A 13,429-nucleotide genomic window follows, 5' to 3' on the forward strand; every position below is an offset into this window, starting at 1 on the left:
GTACAGGTACAAGCACCCAATGATAAATGTAAACGTATTGTATACCTAAAATGTACCAATAAAAGAATTTAAGAAAAAAAAATTTTTTTTAAATAAATAAATAAATATTAAAACAGAAACGCTGAACCGGCTACAGCAGAGGTTAGGTAGAACCCTTGAAGACACTAGTGTAGGAAAAGATTTTATGAACAAAACCTCAGTTGCCCGTGATCTAGCACAAACAATCAACAAGTGGGATCTCTTCTTATTAAAAAGCTTCTGCACAGCAAGAGAAACCACCAGCAGTGTGAAGAGACAACCCACAATGTGGGAAAAAATTTTCACCTCTGTTCCTCAAAGGTTTACTATCTAGAATCTATAAAGAACTTTAAAAAAAAAATCAGACCTCCCAAATTTAAAGACCCAATCCAAAAATGGGCATCTGAAATGAACAAACATTTCTCAAAGAAGTAGAAATAGCAAATAAACATATGAAAAAAATGTTCAACATCACGGGGATTCGAGAGATGCAAATGAAAACAATGCTGAGATTCCACCTCACTGCAGAAAGAATGGCTGCTATCATGATATCAACCAATAACAAATGCTGGTGGGGCTGTGGGGAAAGAGGAACCCTGCTCCACTGCTGGTGGGAGTGTAGACTGGTGCAAGCATTGTGGAAATCGGTATGGACATACCTCAAAGAACTAGGACTGGAAGTTCAATTTGACCCAGCTATTCTCCTGCTGGGTATCTTCCCCAAAGAATTAAAAGAATCATACCACAGTGATATATGGGCACCCATGTTCATACCAACACAGTTTGTAATAGCTAAAACTTGGAAGCAGCCCAAATGCCCATCAACTGGAGACTGGATAAAGAAAATGTGGGTTTTTTATAAAATGGAGTACTACTCAGCCATAAAGAACAAGAAATTAGAGACATTTATAGCTAAATGGGTGCACATTGAGGTGATACTCTTAAGTGAAATAAACAGGACACACACGTGTGAATACCAAATAGTTTCTCTAGTGTGAGAAAATGAAAGTGTAAATAAGGACTCAAAGGTATAATGGATAATGTGAAATAGGAAGAAAAGGGGGAAAGGGGAAGGGGAAGTGGGAGGGGTAGGAGGAAGGAAAGAAGGGAATGGAATTAATATGAGAAAGTAAAAAAATGGAAACAAAGTCTTCGTAAATAGGGAGGAATGAAGGGGATGAAGGGATGGCAGGGGAATGGGGAAAAAATAAGAATCAAGAGAGATTATCTAAAGGTGCAAATTTCCAATGATGAATGTCACTATATTCTACCTAAAATGTAGCAATACCTGAAATGTAGCAATAAAATTAATTTTTTAAATTTCAAAAAAAAAACCCTGATACCTGCTGGCTTAACATCGGTGCCAAACAGGGCCAGGGATTTAGCTCAGTGGGACAGTGCCTGCCTCGCAAGAGCAAGGTATGAAAAAAAAAAAAAATCAGTGCCAAATAAAACACCAAGAGTCCAAGGTAGAACCATCAATGACCTGAAAGGGAAAATCAGCAAAGGTCTACTGCAGACCAGTCTTTCTTGTAAACAACCAAGGAGTCAAAATCAACTGTCTTTTCTTTACATACCGTAGGTGGTTAATTCTTAAAGATAGAGACTGCATAGCAAACTGGCAGAGATACACAAAAACATTCATTTCATTCAAAAGTTACGTAACCTAGCAGATTTCTAGCTAATGAGTGATAATGTAGATTTGAGTGTTAGCACCTTTTTATCACTCTCTTCAACAGTCGGAATAATTTTATCAACTAGTAACTTGGCAAAACACTGTAGTAAAAGTTAGAAAACTGAAAAGCTCCAGATAGTTTAGATAGACCACAGTAGCAAAAGGTATGAAAAGACCTAAATGTGGTTATGACTACAAAGGAAATTTCAGAGGGCACTATTTGGAAGCTGTCCATAACCTGGCTGTGTAACCTTGAGTAAATCACTCCAAATCCTAGGTCTCAGTTTTCTAAACTATAAAAATAACTGGAATGAATGCTAAGATTCTCTTTAGTTTAAGTTACCATAATTAGTGGAAAATTTAAAAATAAAGATTTGCCCTTTTTTTAATGGTGTACAAGGAATTTTTTTCTAGTCACCAGTTCATTACTCAATTCTTTTATACCATTTCACCCAGATGTCAATTAGATACCAACTAATGGGCAAATTAACAGTTTCTTTATAAAACAAAAATCATAATCAAGTTATTTTAATAAAAAATTTTAACTGACCTGGTGCAACTACATTCACTCTAATTTTCTTTTTTGCTACCTCTTTAGCAAGTGCACGAGAAAATCCAACTAATCCTCCTTTACTGGCACTGTATGCAGACTGGCCAGAATTGCCTTTTAAACCAGTGATACTGCCTAGAAGGAACAAAAGAAAGTAAGTAAATTCAAACCAAGTAATGGTTACTTCAAAATTCCAATAATTCATAGTTAACAAAAAATGTACAGCCCATTTCACCTTATCCTATGCTAAAATTAGCAATTATAACCAATTATAAGCAATTATAACTTGAGCAATTATAACTTGAGTAGTAAGACTTAAAAGTGCACATTTATGGCAGACATAGAAAACAGGATAGGAAAGAAGCTGATGTAAAACTATGAGCACCAGGCAGGAGGCTTTCAAATTGATCTCTTAAGTGAAAGGGATCCAATCCAAGTTCTGAGTAAGTCAGATATAATGAAAACTCAGTAGCATATAAAGGAATTTAGCAGGAAGAAGTTAAAGTCAGAAAAAATTGGATAAAGGCTGATTAAGATTATGATTCTATAGCCAAATACAAAAGGAAATACTTTGACCAAAAAGAATAACTCATTTGAAGACAAATCTTACTAAATTTCAACTACTGTTAATCTAAATTGCTGGAACTTTAACAATAAACTTTGTAAAAGCGTAATTTTGTTACTTTTAGTTATGTAACTTCTACTGCCTACTAAAGATTCTTAAGTGACCTCATTTAATGACTATGAAGGAATATTTTCTAATTCAAATATCAACTGTATTCAAATAAATGCTAGCAAACAGAAGTGGAAAAGTAATTTCCTGCACCACTGACTTGTACTTATGATACAAAAACCAAACAAGAACCTCATGAAATTTTTAATTTTACTTTCAAAAAAGAAAACACTTCAGTTTTCCTATTATAATCAACAACTTCAATATTAAAAGTTACCTACATTATACAGTTATGTATCATTACTGACAGGGATATATACTGACACATACATTATTTGGTGATTTTACAGTTGGTAAAATATAGAGCCTATTGCTCTAAGACTATAAACCTGATCAGCATATTACTGTATTGAACACTTAGGCAATTGTAAAGCAGTAAGTATTTGTGTATCTAAAGATAGAAAAGATACAGTAAACCTACTAGGAAGAGAAATTTTTACCTCCTTTATAATTTATAATCATACATGTGGTCCCTCATTGACTGAAACATTATGTGGCACATAACTTTATATTGTATGCCAGTTAATGACAAAGGAAGAGAACCGTAAAGCACACAAAGACATCAGACCAAGAAAATACAGATGGACAGAGAAAGTGATATATGGGAAAAAAAGAAATACAAAGAGAAGAAAAAATAAATAAAAGAGGGAGGAAGAAGGGACGGAGGGAGAGAGGGAGGGAGACAGACAGACAGAGACAGAGAGTGAGACAGACAGAAAAATAGGCATGGAAGAAAGGCCAAAGAGGAAACTTTAACAGGTTTGGTTGCTGCCACACACTATCATCCATCTGGTCAAAAAGTGCAACTTCAGAAATATAGTAGCTCCTTCTGCAGTAAGATTCTCTTAATTCATTCTAAAAGTATTACTTTTTGTAATAAAAAAAAAGTTTTGTATACATCTGGAGGACTTCTGCTTTTGAAATATACCTACAAGGGGTATTTTAAACAAATGTACTCCACATTATCACATGCAGGTCTGTGTGCTTGTAAGAACCCAAAGTCATCACTGAACTGTGTCAGAAGACAAAGGTCTACTCACTCACTAATTCCTTGGAGAAGAAAACAGCCCTTACAGAGCACGATTTACTTAACAGACCAGCGTCCCCCCTTTTGTGGCCTTTTACGGTATTACCACTTAAAAGTAAAAAGCATACAAGCACCCAATGATAAATGTAAACGTATTGTATACCTAAAATGTACCAATAAAAAAAAAGTAAAAAGCAGATGGTATGCTACTATTTTCAAATTACAAAACTGAAATAAAATTTCAAGTCATTTTGCACTTTAAGTTCAACAGGCAAATACTTCATAGTTTATCTTCTCTGTGGTTCAGATGAACTGAAGACTAGAGGTTACTTATATCTATTCTAAAAAAACTGAAAAATTTTAACTTCCTTTAATCTTCCGCACTAGATTTATCAGTGACCTATGCAACTACTATGATTATTTAGCACCTAGTCCCTACAGTTTAATCCTTTGTCCATATTTTAAAAATTAAGATGTCTAATTTCTGCTGAAAAATCAAAACTAACAAAAATGGACCACATTCAAGTGTAACAATTATCTACTGGATCTGAACAGTGATGGTCTCCACCATTCCCTATGGCCTCTGGTCACAGAACCTAGATGTTCTTTGTCATTTATCACAGGGCTTCTGTCATTTTTCTAAGACTTGGTAGTGGCACTCATTTAACACTTGCCTGACCCCTACAGGGATTTGAATTAGTGATTCCTCTTTTACTCACTGATCAGGTAATTAATTTCCACAGATGACACAAAGATAAATTTTACCTAAGTTTCACAAGTTACAAATTAGTGGATTAAATAATAGTAGAGTGGAATAATTATAAACCCACAATAGTGAAAACTTACCAACATTAACAATAGACCCTCCCTGTTGTTGAATCATAGTCCTCATGGCAGCTTTACATGTCAACATAGAACCCAAGAGGTTAGTATGAAGCTGAGATACCATATCTTCAGTTTTTGTTCTTATTAAAAGACTATCCCTACAAAAAGAAATAGCATTTAAATTAATAATGAGATAAAACAAGCCAAAAAAATTAGGTCAAGACATACAAGATTTATGTAACATTTTGAATGAAAGCAAAGTATAACAAGTGCTTTATATATCTGAGCTAGAATACCTGGAGAGTTCCATTTTGAACTTGGATTGAAAACCACTAAAATAACAACTGATTAGCCAGAGAAGATCCACTTCATAGGCAGTTCCTACTGCCTGTCAGCTGCAGTAGCAAATATTCCTGTGAAAACTAGTACCTATGAATCCAAAATATTTTGAATGGTTTGAGTAACTGCCTACTAAGTATTGTTTAGTAAGACAATTAGTATGTTATTCTAAATATTTTCTTCTAAATTCATCTTAAAAAAAAAAAAAAAAAAGAATACCTACCCCACGATTCCATTAGTATCAAGTTCATATACTGGCAAAACATATATGGTACAGAACTCAAAACAATTGTTATCTAGAAGAAAGTATTGACTGAAAACAAACTTAAGCTCATCTTCAGGAGTGCTGGAAATGTTCTATAGCTCAATACTGGTGATGATTACAATGTTAAAAATGATCAAACTGGACACATTTCAATAGAAAAGAATACATGAATTGATAAAGCTTTTGTTTATTTGCTCGTTTATAGTACCAGGGATTGAACCCAAGACCTGGCATATGCTAGGCAAGTGCTCTACCACTGAGCTACATCCTCAGTCTTCTTCAAATTTTGAGACAGGTTCTAAGTCACTCAGAGTGGCCTCAAACTTTCAATCCTCCTGCTTCAACCTCCCAAGTAGCTGGAATTTCAGACTTGGACCACCACATGCAGTTCTACGAAGTTTTAAAATGCACACTTTTCCTTCCAACTAGAAATAAAACAACATATTATACTAAGCAAAGACCTATTAAGGAAAAAGGATTTTTTTTAAAAGACATTAGAAATTTACTTAAATCTGTGACCAACCTGTTAATACCAGCTGCATTTACCAAGAAATTTACTTGACCTAAATGTTTCTCAATCTCTTCAAATGTATTTTGAACATCATGTTCTTTAGCAACATCACAGCTAAAAGCCAAATGATTTCCTACAAAACAAAGTTAAATCAGAATTAGGTAAAAATTATAACTTGAATTTTGAATTTTCTCCATACACATTTGTTAAGCATCTACTATGTGGTATGTAAGCTTGTGCTAAACCTACAAACTACAGGTAAGGGTCCCATGGGTTCCTGTTCTTGTGGACTTGTCTAATGAAACTTGGCTGGGGGAAGTGGGGAACAAGAAGTAAAGGAGTATTAGAGAAAGTTAATTTTTAGACTTTTGGGGCTTTTGCTGGTTGCAGTGATGAATGCCCGTAGGCCCAGTTACTCAGGAGCAAGAGGCAGGAGGATCACTTGAGCCCAGGGGTTAAAGGCTACCCTGGGTAACATAAGTCCTCAACTCTTTAAAATTTAAAAATGAAAAATAAAAACTTTGGCCATGTACAGTGGCATAAGCCTGTAATTCAAGTGGATAATGCTTTGTAAGATTAATATTTATAGGGGCCGGGGATTTAGCTCAGTGGTTCCGGCACCGGCCTCGCAAGCGCAAGATCCAGAGTTCGATCCCCGGTACCAAAAAAAAAAAAAAATATATATATATATATATATATACACACACACACACACACAAAAAAAGATTAATATTTATAGCTTTAACACTGAACCCATGCTACCCAATTCAATTGTCTTCTAGGTTTTATATTTCTTTTTTGAAATTTATGTCTCATTCTTCTAGGTTGTGTTGGTTTCTTTGGCCCTGAGGATGAACTCAAGAGTTTCTTCTTTTTTTCTTATTCTTTTTTATACATATATACAACTGCAGAAATACTGTAATGACCATTATTCAAGCCTGAACATTAGGAGAGATGAGACAAGAGGAGCTATTTTTTTAAAAGTTAAACTATTACAAACCATTGACTGGTTTATTAAAAGCAACTGTTATCTCTCAAAAATGTGTTTTTCTAAAATGTCTAAATACAACATTATATTTAAAAGAAATAATTACTTCCTATTTTCACAACACTTTAATACATATGCTCAACTTATGATAGTTATATCCAGATAAATCCATCAAAAGGTGAAAATATCTGAGGCTAAAAATGCACTTAATACACCTTACCTACCAGATAAGCTTAGCTAAACAGTACACTGCACAGTGTCAGTGGCCTACGCTCCTGACCGCGTGGCTGGCTGGAAGCTAGGGCCCACTGCCAGCATGGAGACTATCACACCGCAGATCACAAGCTTGGGGAAAGATCCAAATTCAAATTCGATGTATGGTTTCTACTGAATGCATATTTCTCTCACACCATCATAAAGTCGAATTATTGTTAAGTCAGGTACATCTATTGTAAAATGTAGAATGTTTTTAAAAAGCTGAAACAGGGCCGGGGATTTAGCTCAGTGGTTCTGCTGCCTGACCTTGAAACGCAAGGACCTGAGTTCTGTCCCGGTACCAAAAAAAAAAACGAATAGTCTCTTAGTTTTGGGCAGGGGATTTAGCTCAGTGGTTCCGGCGCCTGCCTCGAAAGCTCAAGGTCCCAAGTTCGATCCCCAGTACCAAAAAAAAAAGCTGAAGCTATTATTTTCTGCCTGACTTTGCCAATTATATTTACACTAACATTATGCCCTTAAGGCTTTGGAAACAGTATCTCAGCTGGGAAAACACACTTTGCTAATGAAAACTTATCACTCGGAGAACATAAGGCTCAAAGAATGAAATGCCCCGGAAGCATCACCTGTCTCACTCTTAAGCTTTCACCTCAAGACTTGTTCTCAGCCAATGGTTTTAATATGGTCCAGCAAACCCAGGCTTGGGATGACCCAGGAAAGAGGGTATTTTTCCTCCTCTGTCAGAATGGTAATAAATATGGCTGCAAGAAACACTCACTGAAATTCTCAAGCCTGTACTTGTAGAGAGCCCAGTGTTTTCCCAAACTACAGAAACAGTGAGTCTAAACTGATACCAACCCAACTAGCAACGTAATTGTAAAAGTAACCCCCACAAGATACAACCTTAGGCCTCTATTTTTCCTGTCTCCTCGATAATTGAGTGACTTGTATTTTTCTCCATTCTAATAATTAAACAAATACCACCATCTTAATAGCCTTCAAACATCCTATTTCTTTTTACCATCAAGAGAGCCTTAAATTTGCAAAACAAATCCATTATCGACAAGCAGAAAAAAACCTGAAGTTTGAACGCAATAAAAAAGATGTGGCTAATCAAATTTGAATTTACAAAATTCAACAAAACCAATTAATGAGCTATTAAAGTGCTTAATGGATGTAATAAGCAAGCCAGATATCTCTCTAAACTAGCTGGTATCCAAAAGGGTACCAGCTCTTTCAAACTACTGAGTTCACACCGGGCAGAACAGCCCCCAGCAAAACTGCAGCGTGCCCTTCCTATCTGCAACGCCTACCTTGCCCGCCCAAACTCCGCAGTGCCCAGTCCTGTATCCGGGCGCCCAGGAGCTTGCCTTTTCCCCTTCTTAAAAAGTTGACTACGGCGTGGCTATCTCCTATCAGATGCCAAAACAAAGCAGCACCTCAGGGTTAGCACCAGTCGAAGGGAGGTGGATGGTTACCGGGTAGGGAGTGCTCACGAGGCTGCGAGGTCTCAAGAGACCTCAAGTACTCGGCCCTGGGCTGCTGGCGGGGCTGACTGAGGTACCGGGGCTGGCGGGTAGAGAAGTTCACCTCACAAGCTACTCTGCCCTCCCGATGGGGTGCTAGGCCTCGGGTCGTGCAGGTCAGACTCGCTCCCTTTACACAGGAGTCGGGGCTGCAGCCACACCGCCGGACAACTCCCTTCGGTACCTACCGCGGAGCTCACCGGCAGCGGCTTTGGCCACTTCCAGGTTTCTGGCGACGATCGCCAGTCGGTAGCCTTTCTGGGCCATTAACTGCGCTACTGCCCTGCCAATACCCCGGGAGCCCCCAAAAATAGCACAGACTTTGTTCATCTTAGACCTGAGAGTCGCAAAGTTAAGAGTAAACACAGCTTCGAGTGCCGGTCCCTTCCCAAGTACCCTAGGGCTTTAAACAACCGCGGCTCCAAACAGGAAGTCAAACCGCTACAGAAAGACCGAATCAGACCCCTTCCCCAGCCGCCACACTTGGGCACTCTAAGGCCGCAAGCCTAGGGCTTCCCCTCACAATGTTACCACACACGAGCTGCGTCATCAGCGCGCCGACGTCAGCACGTATGGGCAGCCCCTAAGAGGTACCCCTGCGAGAGCCGAGCCCTGCCCCGAACTCCCTGCGGCAGGGAGTTTTGCTGCATGCTGGGACTTGTAGTCTTTACTCAGGTGCGATCCACTTGGCCTCACTCGGGGATTACACGAAGATGACCAATCTTCCTATTTGCCCAGACGCGACAGGGTTGTCAAGATACTGGACTTTCCCAGGCAAATCGTACTTGATCATCGTAGTTAGCACTCAGAATGTACACTATTGAGGCCGGGGATTTAGCTCAGTGGTTCCGCCGCCTGCCCTACAATCTCAAGGACCCGAGTTCGATCCCCGGTACCAAAAAAAAAAAAAAAAAAAAAGAATGTACACTATTGGATTTGGATGTATCAGAGCTCCAGTGCTTACTTTCGCCCAGGTTTTCTCTTTGGCTAAGCTTCAGACCTGATGTCTTGCCTGTTGAAGAAGTGGCCCCCAAATGTCAGACTTGCACCAAACCTAGGTGTCCCTCCCCACTCCACCTGCGGGCATTTCATTCATTTCCAAGGGTGCTGTGAGGCTGAATTCCATCCTACAGAAAGAGCTCAAGAAATATTTGAATGATTTAAATAGTCTTCCAAGATAAATAAAATAAACTTAAGTTGCTATAGACAAAAATGGCTTCCCGCACTTCTAGATTAGATGTTCTGAGTGCTCTGAGAGTGAATAAGCTTTTTTTTAAGAGTGAACATTTGCTTTCATTACAGTGTAAAAGGAAACATTTCTCGATACAATATTATTGTACTAGATGATTCACAAAAAGTATAAACCATGGTCCCTACTTCTAAAAAAATATTCAGTGCAACTTGGAATAACAGGGCTAGTACATATGAAACCAGTACATTCACTAGGGAGTGAATTCATATTTAGTAAAGTGCAAAAGTATATTAACAGAAGAACTCAGAGGAAAATTTGCTCAATAGGAGTGAAAGAGTGAGCCATACCTGTAATGTGGCACACACCTGTAATCCCAGTTACCTGAGAGGCTAAGGCAGAAAGAATCCAAGTTCAAAGCCACTGGACAATTTAGTGAGCAACTTAGTGAGATCCTATCTCAAAATAAAAAGGGCAGGGTTGATGGTGTGCTTAGTAGCAGAGTGCTTTCTAGCATGTGTGAAGCCCTGAGCTCAATCTCCATTGTGTGTGTGAGGGGTGGAGGTCATGGAAAATCTAGATTTGAAGATTGAATGATGTTTGAAACAAAGGAAGTGCAAAAAGACTACAAGCAAGTCGAATATTTTGTTTTATTTTTTATTCCACCTAGATCTAAAAGGAATTTGAAATGGCTTTCAAAAGTACATGAGCAAATTTTTTTAAAAGGCAAAAAGAATCACCCCAACTGCTCCAAGGCCAGAACAAAAGTTAATAAAAATAAAGTCATGCACGCTGTAAGAATCTATTTAGGGCTGGAAATGTAGTTCAGTGGTAAAGATCTTCCAATCGTGTGTGAGGTCATGGATTGGATCCCCAACACTACGAAAACAAACAAACAGAAAGAATCTAGTCAGTATTAAAGAAGGGGCCATGTGACTGAGTTTTCTAGTGTTCCAAGCAACCAAGGAAATAAAATTAATTCTGTGTAATAATTTCCATAAGAAATATGTATGTCTTTCTTGTGTAGCAATGACATCTGAACAAAATGCTCTCCTCATGGTTCCTCCTAGGGCATGCTGAGCAGCATAATAGACAGTGCTCTTCATGAGAGACAGAGAGAAAAAAGATTTTAAGGCTATTTTATAGCATTTACTATGCTTTATTAACAGCAACTACAATAGGAAGTTAAACAATGTAAGCAAACATTCAGAATGTTCTGTCTCTGAAACAATGAAGAAATAAACCTGATTACAAGAAATTTGAGATGATGCTGGATTAAAGCAGGCTTCAACGCTCTATGCAAGCATTAAATCAGAATGCTCTGTAGGCTTTTAACTCCAGAACTAAGAAAAACTACATTTAAGAGCCATAAGTTTAGACGTGATATCAGGGTAAGTCACACCAAATTTTTCTAAGCCCCTCTTCCATGGTACACCCATATCCAATCTTGGAAAAGACAAACTGTTTTGGACAAATTACCAACACCCACATCAGCCTAAATACCAATTGTATTCCTGGCATCCAGCATCATAGGGCAAAGCAGAGAGGTTCAAACTTTGGGCACAGTGCTGTCCATTTTATAGGAAGAAAGTTACATTCTTCCACATATTGTTATTTTAATAAACCAAGATGATCCTTAGATATGTGCCATGTGTCACAAAGATCATTAACACATGATCTGAAGTGACTTTCAGGATTCTCAAACCTGCCAACTTTTCTCACTGTGTATATACAGTAAATGGATAGGTTGAGTTTTTCCTTACTCACATACATCAGTTTAAACCCCAAGGCTTCGGTCCCTCTTAATACAATATCACTACCATCCTGGGTGAGAATACACCCATCATAACATAGCAGCCCTTAGCAGGGAAGGTTATTGGCAGGGGAAATTTCTCCCCAATCCCCTGATAGTGAAGCAAGCATCTGTAAATTAAACTGGGTCTCCCTGATGTGGCAGGACATTGAAAAAAGCCGCAAGATGATCCACTTTTAGTCTTGTCTTCTCACTAACCATGTCACATTTGTAGGAATATCTGACATATTTTTACATTTGTTTAATTTAAACTCACACGAAATATGTTTTCTCTTGGCTGTAATTATCAAGGGAGAACATTCTTTATGAATAAGGACTGCTAAATAAATATTTAAATATATATTCTTTGTATATTTTTCTGACTACAAAAGGAATATCATGTACTTGCCAAAAACTTAGAAAAAGTAAACTTTTTAAAGCAAATAAAAATTAATTGAAAGCATTGTATACTTTATGTGAATAGCATGTTATGTAAATTATACCTCAATGGAACTGTTTGTTTTTTTAATTTGAAGCTTACTGCCTTGTTGTGTGAAATTTGAACTAATTGTAAAAGGGTTGTACATTTCAGAGATATTTTTATCCTGATCTAAGATTTGTAATGCCAGATTACAAATATATAAGACAATTCATTTATAAGATATTCATAATTATGATTTAATAATAATTCACAATTATGATTTAATATTTATTAGAAATCTATAGCTATGGTTTAATATTTTTTGAGACTCCTGTTCACACAGTACACTGTACCGAATGCCTCCGACTTGGCAGGTCCGGAATTGAACTATCACATTCCCTGCGGGCATTCCATCTCCCAGAATTCTTTGGGCAGCGATGAATAATCTGCTTTACCCAGACTGTGTGCGACCAACCCTGTGCTCCACTCTAGCCCAGGCTCTTACTTCAAGAAGAGAGATTAGAAAGCTGCTTCACTGTGGCTGCCAAGATAACTTTTGCGATTAAAAAGCAAGTTTGATCTTTGTACCGGCATTCTCCTGTCCAATGTGCAGGATAATCTAAGTTGTAAGGAAATGTACTTTTTATCATTTACAAAAACTTTTGTAGTTTTGAGCGAAAAAAATGTGACCCCAGAAAACTTTTATTTTGTGAATGGGCATTCGTCCCTAAGAGGCGCCTATGGAGACCTAAACTGAGCGCCATCCTCACACACTCAGCTGTCTAGGGCACGGCGTTGGAGTTTCTCCCTGCCTTTCTCACACACCCCACATCTACCAGTGACAACTTCCTGCTGCTTCTCCTCCGTCGATATCAAGCTGGCCTACCCTCTCTCCTTAAACCCGGTTGTCACCTTGCTTCATCCTGGGGTCTGAAAGACCAGTCTTTCTGCCCCACTCCTTCCAGGACATACCCCAACACCACACCACCGGGGCTCCTTCTAAAGCACAGCTTGGATCTCATTCATCTCCCAGGACCTTACAAGAGCTTCTCAATAACCGCGGATTGAATCGAGGTCATCCCTGGTCTATTACCTCTCCATATCCTCTTCCACAGCCTTTCCTCACCACCACCCCCATGCTCACCCAGATTTTTCACAGTCCCACCTTCTCCACTCTACAAGACACTTGCAATTCCCTGCCATGACATGCTCTTCCACACTTCCATGCTTTCCTAAATATCATCTTCTCAACCTCTAACACTGCCCCTTCTCCTGGTGACATCAGACTCCTTGCTCAAGATGCAACTGAAACATCCCTTGCAATGGACACCTTTCCTGATCCATAGGACACACCAAT

At 38.3% G+C, this 13,429-nt stretch overlaps 1 protein-coding gene across 5 annotated transcripts in view; it reads right to left on the reverse strand.

The window, feature by feature from the left end:
• Positions 1-9,272, reverse strand: part of Cbr4 (carbonyl reductase 4) — a 49,621-nt gene extending 40,349 nt beyond the window's left edge. For 2 of the 5 annotated variants that reach the window (XR_015453408.1, XM_021264923.2), the window contains exons 1-5: positions 8,859-9,202; positions 8,458-8,556; positions 5,956-6,076; positions 4,850-4,986; positions 2,244-2,378 (exon numbers count right to left, since the gene is read on the reverse strand). Coding sequence is in view for 4 of the 5 variants with exons in the window: in XM_021264923.2 (XP_021120582.1) it covers positions 2,244-2,378; positions 4,850-4,986; positions 5,956-6,076; positions 8,458-8,556; positions 8,859-9,000 (634 nt within the window). In the remaining variant the exon portion in view is untranslated. Of the gene's footprint in view, positions 1-2,243; positions 2,379-4,849; positions 4,987-5,955; positions 6,077-8,457; positions 8,557-8,858 lie in introns of all 5 variants that reach the window. The other 3 variants (XM_021264921.2, XM_021264925.2, XM_004852918.3) reach the window with 3 other exon arrangements.
• Positions 9,273-13,429: the final 4,157 nt, after the last annotated feature.

Source organism: Heterocephalus glaber, unplaced genomic scaffold (assembly GCF_053883595.1).
Source record: "Heterocephalus glaber isolate CG9 unplaced genomic scaffold, H.glaber_assembly_v1.0 deba00001461, whole genome shotgun sequence".
In the NCBI taxonomy this organism is placed as follows: Eukaryota; Metazoa; Chordata; class Mammalia; order Rodentia; family Bathyergidae; genus Heterocephalus; species Heterocephalus glaber.